Raw genomic sequence first — 15,822 nt, forward strand, 5'->3', positions numbered from 1 at the left:
CAATAAGTATATATATATATAAATTAAGTAGCGCAGAAAGGGGGGAAAGAATAATGTGATCGTGTTCATGATTTCACTGGCCATTCAGAAATCTGATGGTGGAGGGGAAGAAGCTGTTCCTGAAATATTAAGTGTGTGTCTTCTGGCTCCAGTATTCCTCCTTGATGGTAGCAATGAGAAGAGTCCTGGATGACGGGAGTCCTTAGTGATGGATGCCACCTTTTTGAGGCATCGCCATTTGAAGGTGTCCCCGATGCTGGGGATGCTGCTGCCTGTCATGGAGTTGGCTGAGTTTACTCCTTTCTACATCCTGTGCAGTGGCCCTCTACACCAGACAACAAGTTAGAATGCTCTCCACAGTACATCTGTGGAAATTTGCAAGTGTCTTTGGTGACAATTCAAGTCTCTCAAGCTCCTATTGAAGTATCACTGCTGTTGTGCCTTCACTGTAATTGCATTAATATGTTGGGCTCAGGATAGATCCTCAGAGATGTTGATACCCAGGAACTTGAAACTGCTTTTCCTTTCCACTGCTAATCATTCAATGAGGACTGATGTGTGTTCCCTTGACTTCCCCTTCTTTGGTCTATTCCTTGGTCTTACTGACATTGAGTACAAGGTTGTCTTTGCAACATCACTCAACCAACTGTTCTATCTCACTCCTGTACTCCTCCTCGTCACCACCTGAAATTCTGCCAATAAAAGCTGTGGCATCAACAAATTTATAGCTGCCGTTTGAATTGTGTCTAGCCACACAGTCACGGGTGTAGAAAGAGTAGAGCAGCGGGCTAAGCACACACCCCTGAAATGCACCGGTGTTGATTATAAGTGAGGAGGAGATGTTATTTCCAATTCGCATAAACTGTGGTCTCCCGGTGAGGAAGTCGAGGATCCAGTTGCAGAGGAAGCTCAGGATTAGGAGCTTGTTGATTAGAACTGAGAGTATATTTCTGTTGAATGCTGAGCAGTAACCGATAAGCAGCAGGCTGTCATAGGTATTACTATTGCCCAGGTGATCCAAGGCCAAGTGGAGAGCCAGTGAGATTGCATCCGCTGTAAACCTGTTGAGGCAATAGGCAAATTGCAACAGGTCCAGAATGACCGTGAAATGAACATAGAAGTGAGAGTAAGTTGTATATTGGCAGCAATTGAAATGAGATTTTCCATTTCTGTAGGAGTGTAAGGAGATAGTCATCAATGTAATGGGAAAAAAGAAGGGTGAGGGCCTGAGTAAGACTGAAAGAAAGATTGTTCAAGTAAACACAGCAGACTGCAGATGCTGGAATCTAGAGATTTATAAAAAAAGCATACTGCTGGAGCAGCACACAAAATGCTGGGGGAAATCAGCAGGTCAGGCAGCATCTATGGAGGGGAATAAACAGTTGATGTTTCAGGCCAAGTCCAAATGAAATGTTGACTGTTTATTCCCCTTTATAGAAGCTGCCTGACCTGTTGAATGTTGCTTTGGATATCCAGCATCTGCAGTGTATCTTGTTTATAAACTGCTGGCGGAACCCAGAGTACAGGCAAAAGTGCCGTCAACATTTCGGATCCTATCCTGATGCCGGGTCTTGACCTGAGAAGTTGGCCATTTCTTTGCCTCCAGACATGCTGCTTGAAAGACTAGCTGAGGCTCTGGTCATGCCAGCTAGCAACACCTTTGATGTGGAGATAGTGAGTGTAAGTAAAGGAAAAGTTGCTCAATGTAATAAAGAGATTTGTCTTGGTAATCAAAGCTGATGGTGGAATGAATCTGTTTAGCCCTCTCTTCAGGTGCTCCGATGAGCAGGGAGATAAAAGGGCATTGGACATCCATGGTGAAGGTAGTCCAGCTGGCACCAGGAAACTTGAAATTGTCATAGTGAAGGGGGATCTTAGAGGTCGTCAGAGGTGAAAAGGAACTGGAGAGGGGAGATAGAACAGAGTCAGGGTAGGAAGAAACAGGTTCTGTCAGCTGGAACAAAGCAAACCTTTTCTGTTTAGCCAGTGCTTTGAGACAGCACAATTGGACAACTAAAAGGGTTGCTGCCTCAGAGATCCAGTGATCTGGGTTCAATCCTGACCTCTGGTGCTGCCTTTGTGTGACCACGTGGGCCTCCTCTGACAGATCTGTTCTTTGATAGGTTAAATAACCATCATAATCCCCCCCCCCCCCCCCATATCTAGATAAGCAGTAGAATCAAAGAGTTGATGGGAATGTGGAGAAAATAGGTTGCCGGGAAAATGGGATTGGTCTATGAGCAAGAATATTCTCAATGAGCCAAAATAATTTCTTTCTCTGTCATGATGAAATATGGATCATAGATCCTGAAGAGGATGTAGAAATGAGTGGCACAGGGTTGGGCTTTACGAGGTTGTAGAGGAAAGATTTCCTGACAATCTCACTGCGGGATGTTTAGTGCTGGAGTCACAGTCCAGTGGCAGGTATGAGGAGGTGTCTGAGAGCTGATTTTCAGCCTCAGCAAGGTATGAGTCAGAGAATAGACTATGTTTTTGAAATGCTCATCCATGTCAACCAAATACCTAAGGAATGGCTCAGGCCCCTGAACCAGTGTGGATAACTTCACTCACCTCAACTCTGAACTAATCCCACAACCTATGGACTCACATTCAAGGACTTTACAACTTATGCTCTCAGCATATTTATTTATTTTGCTTTTATTTGTGCAATTTGTCTTCTTTTGCACATTGGTTATCTGGTAGTCTTTGTTTACGTATAGTTTTTCATCAATTCTGCTGGATTTCTTTATTTTCCTGTAAATGTCTTCAAGAAAATGAATTTCAGGGGAGTAGTTGGTAACATATGTGTACTTCAATAATAAATTTCCTTTGAACTTTGCAAAAGGTTCTCTAATTTTTCCTTTGCCTCTTACAGTGGGCTCGCCATAAAAGAATAAAATTGGTGGTGGATCGTGAGTATGAAACCAGTTCAACTGGTGAGGACAGTGCGCCGGAGGCACAAAGGATTCGCATCAAGCACCCAAATAACCACGGCAACATTAGCAGTAGCATCTACGTTGTTCAAAATGGGTCCATCATAAGAACGAGGCGCAGTTGCCCTCCCAACAATGGGAAAGTAGCTTCACCCCCAAGAGTGGGAAAACATTTTAAGAAGCTGGATAAGCTGGCAGCCACACAGGAGGAAAAAACCCCATTGAACAATCCATCATCATCAGATGCAACGGCTTCTTGCAGCAATGACAATCTCAATGCAAGGCCGTCGAGCAGCTCTATGGCTTCTGGGAGCACAGGGCCCAGCAACTGCATGTCCAGACTGAGCATCGTAAAGACAAAGGCTGACAGAGCAAAAAGCACAGATGACCAAGAATCAACTATTGACACTGAAGACGTTAAGGAGCCTTTGGAATTTCACAGTGATCAAACACAATCTGACGAGGAGGAACTGTGGATGGGGCCCTGGAATAATCTTCACATACCAATGACAAAACTCTAAATTAGAATTTTTATTGCAATTAATGACAAAGAAATCACTTTTTTATGGTTACTGTGGAAAAGTAACAATGTTTTCCAATTTGTTCATTTTGGAAGGTGCATTTTGATTTATATGACTTGCATTCAATGGGGTTGTCAGGCATTCACATTCCAACTTTCACAGAAATGGGCTGCATCTTTAGTCACAAAGAATTCCTTGAATATGATAGTGATTTCATGCTTTGAAGGTGAATATGGAGTAATAGACTTGATCTGATACTTGCCCTGCTTGGCAATCACAATGAAGTAAAACTAAAGGTTCACTGTTTGAGGGACTGAAGTAAATTGGTTTCTTTACATCAAACGTAACTCTTATCTATTTTTGCAGATGTTGATAGATTACACTGATTTCAAATGGTGGCCTCGATTTGACAGAGCTAATTACCTTCAGTGACTGATGGAAATTTCTAAATGTACTGGGGTACAAATTCATCTTCAGACATGTGCACTGAATGCAAAATGTAATAGTGGGTGCTTTTGTTGACTTTGCTGGAACAGAATTTCAGAAGAGAAGTACAACGTGATTGCACGACTCCATTCCGCGTTTAGCACTTGGCTGATGACAAATTTATTAGAAATAAAATAAATTATACTTTTTGAAAGCCTCCCCTCCCCCATCGCTTCACACCACTCTTAAGTTACTGTCCCCCACTTTGTGAACAGAGATCTCAACAGGTAACCATTGAAAGAAAAAAATTAATCAGCTAATTCATAACAAGGAAAAATCTTAAATATTTGGCCTTGACACTCTAGAGACAGTGCAGGATAATCTTTGAATGAATGAAACATAGTACTTATTTGCAGTTCTATCTACATTTCTAGAATTGAGTTGCAACTTATTTTTTGGGGTTTTATACTTTGTGTTAATTATCTTTTGTTGTGTGAATTAATTTTAGAAACTAAAGCATTGAAATGCCTTTGCATTGAAACAGTTATTCCACCAATCTTAAATTTCTGTTATGATATTGAATTCAGATTAGATAAACAGTGATCTATGGTAACAGTGCATTGCATAAATCTGACACCTACTGAGATGTGCCCAGGTGCTACTGACAAAATATTGGTTTCAGGAGGTAGTCGAGAGAGATTTAAGGAAGGATTTCCACACACATATGGTGAATTCAATCTGCCAATGATTAAATAGAACATGAGGTTGCTGTCACACAATATATTATTGTATTTGGCTAGCAATCTTTTGCATGGGCAAACTCTGTTTTGTTGGTACATTTGAGAATAGATCTTGGCAAGTTTTAAACATCTCTGTTCTTTTCATCTCCCCCATCACTGAAGTCTGCCACATAATGTTATAAATGGTGTTGATTAACCAACATATGCAGAGTTTAGGTAATATTTCATAAATCATACAGTAAATTCTGTAAAGCTGGACATTTTATTTTAAATTATTGCAATACTCATTAGATCTGTGCACTCATAGAATTCCCTCTCAATGATGACATATAAAATCTAGCACTGAATGTGACACTTGACATTTTTATAGTGAGTATTATTCAAGCTGGACTGATCGTCAAAAAGTTGAACACTAAAATTTGCGGTCATCCAGTAGGGCTGAGCATTCCACAATTATATTGCCTATCTGACCATTCTGCATGAAAGAGCTGGTAGTAAATACCAGCAAGCTATTGACAACAGCAGTACTGTGCTTTTACTTCTTTTCTGAAAATTATAAACGTTGATAGTCTAATAATAATAGAAAACCAATGTTCTATCCACACTAAAGTTCTGTTATTAACTTTGTTTTCAATTTTATTAAATATTTTCCTAAAATGTTCAATAATTTTATATTCTTGCAGCCATGATTCATAAGATTTACTTTGCTATTGTGCATAACTTACAGTATCAATGATTTAAATCTTACATTTTAAATGGAAGGTATTTAAAAGTTTAAGTTCTGAATTTTGACTTCTGCCAATGCAAATCATTCTGTTCTTCTAAATCAGTGTATTTGAGTTACCCCCCCCCCCCAACCGAATAAATCAAAATTGCTAACATGGTTTATAATTATGGGATATTGTAAATGTGGTCCAGGTTAGAGAAAGTTAAAATATGAATTGTTTTTTCAAGTGTACTAGATCTCAGCAATGTAGATCTGTAAAGGCAACACTGTTCGGTTCAAATCATTTATATCAGTTTGGACCTATAAAAAGGTGAGATGTTAAATAGAATTAAAAACAATCAAAGTGCCAAAGAGCCACTGAAATTTATAACATGATAGCTTAGCTCCTGTTCTGGACAACCATTCTAATTTTATGTCTGCCATCCTAACTTCAAAAAAAATCATATTCTTTTGGGCACAGAATTCGATTTTCTATTTTGAAGGAATAATAGATTATTTCTATTTTAAAGCCCCTTTCTGTGCTAACCAATTCCCTCCATGAGTTTCAAATCACTAAATCATTCCCTGTTGTTAAGCCAATCTGCACAATGCCTGTTCTTTGCTTATTGTACTGTTCCAATTATTTCTTTATGAGAAATAGCTGAAAAACATGTTGTGTAATCTGGCCAATTCATTTGAAATATATATTTGACTGCTCTGGTCTATTCACTCCAACATCCAATTGCTTTGCCATTTCTTGTTAATTCGTATACCTTTTCTAAGCCATTGCTTCCGACTATGTTCTACTATTTGCACTTTCATGTTTTAGAACTTGGGTGTAATATGTAATCTTCCACCTCTTCAGTGCTTGTTCAGTTGCTACTGTTCTCCAGCACATTTATGGTTAGTTTGCTATCCATCTCCCAGAAGACAACAAGAAATCAAATGTTACCTTCATCTGGATCTTCTCTGAATATTTGCTTGGAACTGATGTCGCAAGTGTGTTCGCAGATTCGCTTGCTTTTAATCTTTCATGTTAAAGTTTACTTCTAATGGAGGCTTTTCAAAAAACACCATTTTATGGTATATCATAACATTGTAGCATCTTTAAATTAATTAAGGCAGCTCCTTTCCAAAATCTGTGCTGACTATCCCACTGAGACTTTATGCTGCATGGCTTCCATAATAATATGAGTTTAATGAGACTGTAGTTGTCTTGGTTCCATTCAACATCCTTTTCTGTTCATGAACTTTATTAATGTCAGTGACTTCTGCATGCCGTATTTCAAAATAATTGACGCGTTAGCACCATTAGATATTAAATGTGCTGTGAGTTTGCAAGTGCTAGAAACTCCATGATGCACCCTGTGCTCCAAGGGCTGATCATTGCATTGTATTGTATGGCACAGAGACAAGTTATTCAGCCCACTAGACAATACTAGCATTAATGCTGTGTTCAAGTCTCCTCATGTCTTTCCCTATCTAAACGTAGCAGCATAACAATCTTTTGCTATTAACTTCATAATGGTGCAAATGTCATGAGTTCACCAAATGTGTGATTCACCTCCATTTTACACGTGGTCTGTGAGATTACCAAATCAGGCAACGGTACCAGTTAATCCATTCTGTATCCTCTGTACTCACTGACATGATCATGAGATCTCTTGTCCTTTACAGGTAAATAAAACCTTAGTATTAATTTAACTTCAGCCTGCTCACAACTTAATTTGCTTTCAATTTCTTTATCCTTTCTGTTCTTCCTCCCTGTTTTACAGCACTGCTACAGAGCTATAACCAATATTCTCAACCTAATACTTTGTTCACTCCTTCTAAACAAACATCAATTTGTTTATTTAAAATGAGTTACTATTTTTAATACAATTGAGAATTCCTGCTTGAGTTCTTAAAATGTGAATTTTTTTCCTATTTTTTCCTCCTTTTTTGTACAGAACTCTCAGTTGGAATGGACCAACATTCAGTTAGAATAGCTGTACAAAGACTTCCTGTCCTATTCTGCTAAGTTCATGGTCATTGCCACCTTAACAGCAACAGGGATACCAAGCTAACTTGGGTGGGAACTTCATTTTGTTGAGGTGCTGGTGGTACTTAAGTGATCTACTGACTAGATTTCCCACTGAGTGAAACTTAGCAAAAAGATGATAGTGCCCTTGAAGGTAGGTCAATAATTTCATTTGATAGGATCTGTGTGTTCTTTAAAAACCCATCAGCAAAGCCTGTTCTTTTGCTCCCACACTGCACTCTAACTGCTAACCCTTGATTTTTTTTGTGTGTGTGGTGATATGTGGCTTTCAGGGCAAGCAATTTTGCATGAATTCATGTGCTACCCCTTATTTCAGACTGCTGGCCGAAGTTAAGATAATCCAGGAGTAAGAGGCATTCATTACTGAGGCACAAGCCTGTATGTTCAAATATACAGGGCCTCAAAGTGAAGGGTGCTATCCTATCCCCAATCTAATGAAAACCTCATTCTTTACTGAAACCCTACCTTTGTACTAGTTGCTTTACTTTATTTGACCAAACATTTTGAAGTTTGAGTATGTTTCGGCACTCACGAATCAAGACGGAGCAGGATGTTAGTTTAAAAAGTGTCTCTTTTCTTTAAATGACACTATTTCTATCAACTAATTTCCATTTTAATTTCACTTGACACTTTGGGTTCAAAATCCTTTTTTTTCTAATGCTGATTGATGTGAATTAGTCCTCTATTTAACCCCGATGAAGCTTTACTGTTGTTTTACCACTTATTGTCATCTTTTTGCTAATATTCTATAAATTTAGATTCTTAAAGCAATTCTAGCAAGCAAAGTAAAACAAGTAAAAATATAACCAAACAAAATAAGTCAGCCTGCAACAGTATGGAGCACAATACCAGAATGATGGGCAAAACAAACACCTGAGATAAGATTATTTCATCTGTTAAGCCAACTTGGTATGTGCTATAACTGGTATAGAGGAGAATAGAAAATGGTAAAGACGCATAAATGATATGAATGATTGTGTCAATAGCAGGCAATGATCATTGTGGGAAAAAAATTAGAAATGCTACAATTCTGATATATCTGTTGTAGAAATCAGTCTATAATAGATACTGTATATCAGAATTATTTCTAAAAAGCAGGAAGATAGGAAATGCAGATGAGTAGAGGAAGTTAGTTTTAATTGGAGAGATGAGTATAAGTTAATTGATGGTTGCAGAAATCTTATAGGCAAAATGGAATATTGTCTTTATCTCAAGAAGAATCGAATACAAAAACAGTAATTAGTGAACTAGTTGCACAGAATAGCAAACCAAATAATTTGGTCACCACTGGCAGAAAGATGATTATTTCCGATGGATATGTCAAAAACTTATGCAGAAACATAATGAGCAGATGCTCACTTCAAGGACACCATAAGAAATGTTTGCTACCATTCTTCCCACCCACAAAATTGACCAACGTGCCCTCCTTTACCCTTTTCCTCATGATTGTTGTGGGTGACTTCCAGGCCTTGCAGTTTTATCTGAAGTCTGGCCCTCTTTAGGCCTGACAGACAGGTGACCAGTTGGACGCACATTGAGTCTGTTTGTTAAAAAGATCTGAACCTCAAAATCACCAAGGATCTTGTTTAGATTATAGCATTCCTGATCAGCTGATTGAAGGACAGATAAACTGATTTCAGTATAGGCGCAATATACATTCACTAGAAGGATACTTGGTGAATTTGCAAAATAAAAATAAAAAGAATTGCAGAAGGGAGTTAAGAATCAATCACATTCAGTTGAACCTGTAGGCCAGATTTGATAAAGGTGGAAAATAAGTTCTTTACATAAAGATAGAAGATTTTTAAGTGACAATTCAGTAAGTTCATAGACCTTTATTGACACTGGGAGCTTATTAGAAATTTGCTTTAATTAACTGCATTTAGATTCTGCACCAACTTGAATGAAGTTTTAATTCTTGTCTCTGGATCATTCATACGTGCCTCTGGATAACTAGTCCAGTCACAAGATGGAGAATTGGTTTTCGGATAGAAAGCAATGAGAAAAAAATTAACATCTTTCTCAGATGGTAGGCCGTAATTATTAGATACTAAAGCCATTAGTGCTTGGGTTCCAGCTACTCTCAGTCTTTGCCAGTGGTTTAACTGAGGGGACCAAATGCTCTTTTCCCAAGTTTACTGATGATACTAAGTTTGAAGATTGTGAGTGCAGACAAGAATGCAAAGAGGCTTCAGGAGATGTAGACTGAGTGAGAGGATAAGAAAACGGAAATTGGAATATACTGTAGAAAATGCAAGGTCATCCATCTTGGTGAACATAACAGAGAAACAGTGTCTTTGTTAAATAGTTAGAGATTGAGTTGGGTTGCTCTTCAAAGGATCTCATTGTAGCTGTGAAGAATTCACTAAAAGCCAAAATGTAGGTGTCTTTATACTGGGAGAGTTTGATCATAGGACAGGAAATCTTATTGCAATTGTGTAATGTGTTGATAAAACCAACCTGAAGTACTGCGTATGATTATACTCACCTTACCAAAGGACAAAGGCAGTGACGATTTATTCGGCTGGCTCCAGGGATGTCAGAGAGTTATATGAGGGGAAAGGGTGAACATTAAGACTCTCCAGTGTTTAGGAAACTCTCATTAAAACTTACAACAATGCAAAGAGGATGTTTCACCTGGCCGAGGAGTTTAGGATCAGGACATACCATTGAAACTAAAATACCATCAAAGACTGGGATGAGACAAAAAAGAATCATTCAGAGAGTGGTTAACCCGTGGAAGTCTCTATCCAGAAGGGCTGTGGATACTCAGTCATTGAGTTAGTTCCAAACAAAGACTGACAGGTTTCTGAATATTAAAGGATTCAAGTGAAAAATTGCTGGAAAATGGTGCTGAAATGCAAGATCAACTATGATCTTGATGAGTGGTGGAGGAGGCCCCAGAAATCTGATGGCCCGCTCCTTCTCATATTTCCTATGTTCTTCTAACCCCTATGGTGTGCTGTACTTACAATCTTATTTAAATTTTGAGTTGAATCTACTTTTGTTTAATCTGCACAAATTGGCTGTCATTTTGTCACCATAACATTGACAGATTTTCAGAAGTATCTAATTGGCTGTAAAGTGCATTGGAACGTACTGCTGAAACCATGTAGTGTAAATGCAAGTTTCCTTTCTGTACATTTTTTGCTCATCTCATTTCATATTCATTTGAAATATTTGCATGTTCTGCTTGTGTGTTTGTAAAAAGAAATACCCCCATCTTGATGGCATATAAAATATTTTCATCTGTGGATTATTCTTTTGATGTAACCGTCGGGTTCTTGAAAACCTGGTTAAAATGTCTTAATGCATTTCAACACTAATTTTACACCTCATAAAATTTCTTGGCAGCATAGAAAATTCTGTTAGTTGCATTCGATGATAATTGTAAGCAGAATTTTCCATTATTTCACTGGCCAGAAAATCATAGGCAATTGCATCCACAATTAGCTGTCCACTGCACATAAGGTCTCACTCTGACAAGGTCCCTTGGAAAACATCACTGCGACCAAATCTGGATTTTCTTTTAATGGGGCATTGGTGCTATCGATTTTTTTTTCTGCTGATGGTGCTGTTTTTGTGTGAGTGCAACCCTAATTTAGAAATCAGGCTTGAGAAGGCACTGAAGTGAATGGGAGGAAATGTCTCTGAAGAAAAGACTTAAGAGCCAATTCTTCTTACAGTTCTCACCAATTTAGCATTGGTGCAAAGCCAAAGCACTTTCACACCAGTATTAGGCTTATTGAGTCCATGTGCTGTTAGCTGATAGGATTTTACTAATCAATGCCAGAATCTTCCTTATTTTAACTTATTTATCAACAGGGCTGGTTAATTTGCTACTTGAACATAATTATTTCTCCCAATGTGGCACACTGAGTTTCTTAGCTTATTGTACTGATACAAATTGTTAAAATATGATTCCACCATCCTTCTTTCCTCAACATCAATAGTTAGTTGTTCTCTAAATAAAATATTACTGTCCACTAAAGTTCCTGATTGAAACAGGCAATCTGCTCCCAGGCGATATTGAGTTGGCTCTTGAAAGATGCATCAGAGCTGTTAATCAGAAGGGAGAAAATGGCTGGGAAATATATTGAAAACAGAGACCATTATGAATCATTTTTAAAGGACAATAAAGCAGGGATGTCTATCAGTGGTGCGATCCTCTACTTGCTATGTAGTCCTATGCATGCCTTCTCAGAGTCAGGCCGGATCTAAGGGAGATGCTTAGAAGTAATAAGGTAATGGTAAGGAGAAGGATGAATAAGCTGTAAGCTACCTTGGGCCCTCTAATGTGGCAAGGTCAATTTTGTCCACAGTATCTGGGCAATGATCTGCCAGAGTAGACACACACCGACTCTCTAATCTGTCCAATTCTCATTGCATTGATCATCCAAATCTAGTTTGTTGAATAGTTGGATGCAAGAAACCCTTTCATATTGAAGAGCAATGCAATATCCAGATGGAAGTTCAATCTGAGTGCAAATAGATATGGAAGCAGTGGAAGAAATGATCAAGTGAAATTGCATTTATAGCATAGATTTCACTGAGCAGATTCACACAACAAATACAGATGGGATGCAAAGCATTATATAGAACAAGAAAGCCCCTCAGGAGAATAACTAAACAACAAGAAACAACTGCTTCCCGTGCCAAGGCTGATTGGAAAGATATGCACCAAATAGCTTGAGAGTGCACATTTGTACTGTGGGTCAAAAGTTACAACACAGAATAGTATCTTGGTGGAAGACATTCATCAGAATAAAATTAGCTTACTAGAAAACTTACATGTTGAAAAATGCACCAATATGCCTTCAAGGACAATGGACCTTGTTGATGTATGCTTGATGCAGGCCTTTGGCTGTCATTCTGCTGGCTGCTCTATAATAGTGATTAGAAAATGTCCTGGTCTCTGATTTTTAAATAAGTGTCTGTACGTACGCTTATGTTGGTAAGATTAATCCTGACTGAGTTATTAATAAATGCATCAAATACAATGAACAGTTTTCCAATGGCTCTTTAATTGGTAATATCTATTACCTTGCTTGCATGCCACCTCAAAATTAATTGAATAACTCTTTGTTGAAACAAGCACATTTCTCAAGGTAGGTAATAGTACACCAAGGAGGGGAAATTATGGCATTTTCTGATGCCAATTTATTGATTATGATGTATTTGGGATAACTCATTACCCAGAAAAGCAATCTGAAGAAAGGTCAAGATAAGTGAGGAGTAGAAGCTGAGCAAATTTAATTGGAAATTGGGGAAAGGGACCTAAGAGAGAATATATGGGTGATAGCATCCAAGCACTGAGCAACAATTGCCTAAGTGGGTCAGGGCTGGATGGTAGAAGCAGGGTACTGCAATATTGGCAATTTTCCCAGTGCAGAAATACTCAGGTCCATTGTGATTCAATGCTGAAGTAAGGTTTTCCTAATTTAAGCTTGTTTCAATATGAGGCTGTCAGACAGAAATAACTTTTCCCTCATCAGCCATAGCAAGTGACAACTGCTTTATAGACTGCTATAATGGCAAAAATAAAAATCAAGGGCAATTATGGATGAATAACAAATACTGACCTTCTCAGCGCTACATTACGTGAATGAAAAGTGATGTCATATTTAACGTGTGCTTGGTGGCGATCCTGTTTATGTTGCCGATGTCAAGTAGGCTGATAGATGCTAAAGGGCTGCATCCTTCAGCATTTGTCCATTCCTCAGCCGATTGGAATGGCAGCACAGCAACCCGTGCAGCACAATCTGTGTGACAAAATCAGAAAAAATAAGTTTTACAAACCTTATCCCCTGGCACACAGCTTCGCATTTTGTGAAAACAGCTCAGTCGCCTTGGCAGGATTGGCCATCCAACCAAGAGCTAAATTGAAAAAGCCTGCTCCCCAGAGTCAAACTAAATAACGTTGCATTGGAAGAGCACCTGAGGGGGAATACTGTGCTTACCTTGTAAGCTGCTGCCATCTATTGGAGCCTGTCACAGAAACTCACGATGTAAATTAATTTCTAGTGTGCAAGGCAATCTTTCAAGTTATTCTGGAGCTTTAACTTTCAGAAAGAAATACCTTGTGTCAGCATTCTCAATGTCTCTCAAACAACAATCAAGTTAGTACAGAGGCTTTATTCAGGACTGCAGACTCTTCTGACATTTGGCTGCCATTTATTGTGTTTTCATGTTGTAAATCCACAGAATCTCCATCCATATTCATTCTGTTGTTCTGTCATCCTGCACTGGAGTAAACAAATTTGCCCAGTTTTGTATTTACGAGTTATATCATTTTATTGTTGATTCTCTCCAGTAGGACTGGGAAGCAGAGTAACAGGATACCAAGTAAGTTCTGAATTAGAGTGGTTCATGTCATATTTGTTCTCCTTTAAAAGTTAAAAACAAGTGTTGAAAGCTCAACTCACAAAGATGGTTGGTTCCACAGTCAGAGGCTACTCTATTAGGTACAGGAGCACAACCCAGTCTGGTCTCCTGTTGTTCTATCCCATCCACTTCAAGGTTTGACATTTTGTGCATTCGGAGATGTTCTTCTGCATACCATTGTTGTAATGTGTGGTTATTGGAGTTATTGTCACATTCTGGTCAGCTTGAACCAGTCTGGCCATTGTCCTGTGACTCATCTCATTAACAAGGCATTTTTGCCCACAGAAATGCCACTCACTGGGTGTTTTTCGTTTATTGCGCCATTCTGCGTAAACTCTAGAGACTGCTGTGTGTGAAAATTCCTGGAGATCACCAGTTCCTGAAATAATCAATCCCAAATTGCACCAACAATCAAAGACACTTAGATCATATTTCTTCCCCACTCTGATGTTTGGTCCAAATGACAACCAAACCTCTTGACCAAGTCTGCATGTATTAATGCATTGACTTGCTGCCACATGATTGGCTAATTAGATATTTGTATTAATGAACAGGTGTACCTAATACAGAGGCCACTGAATGTAAATTCCAATACAAATGCAAATTGAAATTTGACAAACTCACATGAACAGCGAGAGAGAGAAACTCATTTAATAAAACTAACCTTATTATGAGTAGGTTATCCCTGACTTAAAATTCTGAATGTTTGGTGAATGTTTTTTTATAATGCTAGACAATGTGGATCTATGCACAATCACAAAGAAGAGAAAATCTGCAGATGCTGGAAAGCCAAGCAACACACACAAAATGCTGGAGGAACTCAGCAGGCCCGGCAGCATCTATGGAAAAGAATACAGTCAGTGTTTCGGGCCGAGACCCTTCAACAGGACTGGAAAGAAAAAGACGAGTCAGATTTAGAAGATAGGGGGAGGGTGGAAGAAGCACAAGGTGATAGGTGAAAGCAAGAGGTGGGGGGAAAGGTGAAAGAAAGAGCAGGGAAGTTGATTGGTGAAAGAGATACAGGGTTGGAGAAGGGAGAATCAGATAGGAGAGGACAGAAGGCCATGAAAGAAAGAAATGGGGGAGGAACACCAGAGGGAGGTGATGGCAGGTAAGATGACAGAGAGAAATGGGAATGGGGACTGGTTAAGGAGGGGATGGGGACATTACCAGAAGTTTGAGAAATCAATGTTCATGCCATCAGGTTGGGGACTACCCAGGTGGAATATAAGGTGTTGCTCCACCAACCTGAGTGTGGCCACATTGCCACTGTAGAGGAGGCCATAGACTGACATGTCGGAATGGGAATGGGAAGTTGAATTCAAATGGCTGGCCACTGGGAGATCTCGTTTTTTTCTGGTAGGTGTTTGGCAAAGCGGTCTCCCAATTTACATCAGGTCTCACCAATACACAGGAGGCCATGCCGGAAGCACCGGATACAGTAGGTGACTCCGACAAACTCACAGGTGAAATGTCGCCTCACCTGAAAGGACTGTTTTGGGCCCTGAATGGTAGTGAGGGAGGAGGTGTAGGGGCCTAAAATCTGCCTATATTTCCTGCTGCCTCAGAAAATTAGCCAAATGAACCAAAAACCTCTCCCCCCCTCCCCCATCCCCCCAGCCATTCTCTTTCTCTCCCTTCTGTAAGGCTGAAATGGTAAATGCCTAAAGACATGTACCACTAGGCAGAAGGACAACTTCTACCCCACTGTTATCTGACTCTTGAATGGGTCTGTTATTGATAAAATGGACTCTTGGCCTCACACTCTACCTCGTTACAATCTTGCACTTTATCATTTGCCTGCATTGCACCTTATTGGTGCCTTTTACTCTGTATTCTGCACGGTTACTTGTTTTACCTATTCTAACTCATTGCACTAGGTAATTATTTGATCTCTATAAAACAGTACGCAGGTTAAGTTTTTCACTGTATCTTGGTACATGTGACAATAAATAACCAATACCAATACGAGTTTTCTAATTGCTGATTTACTTTTCTGTGGACAGCAATAACTGAAGAAAGGTTTTGATTTTTATATCTGAAAGAACGACATCCAAGTGGGGGGGTGGGG

General features: G+C 39.1%; 1 protein-coding gene across 1 annotated transcript in view; it reads left to right on the plus strand.

Annotated features, from left to right (window-relative positions):
• Positions 1–12,338, plus strand: part of pcdh15b (protocadherin-related 15b) — a 1,734,278-nt gene extending 1,721,940 nt beyond the window's left edge. The window contains exon 42 of the mRNA XM_073027317.1: positions 2,876–12,338. Coding sequence (XP_072883418.1) covers positions 2,876–3,454 — 579 coding nt within the window. The 3' untranslated portion in view covers positions 3,455–12,338. The remainder of the gene's footprint in view (positions 1–2,875) is intronic.
• Positions 12,339–15,822: the final 3,484 nt, after the last annotated feature.

Source organism: Hemitrygon akajei, chromosome 23 (assembly GCF_048418815.1).
Source record: "Hemitrygon akajei chromosome 23, sHemAka1.3, whole genome shotgun sequence".
NCBI lineage: Eukaryota > Metazoa > Chordata > Chondrichthyes > Myliobatiformes > Dasyatidae > Hemitrygon > Hemitrygon akajei.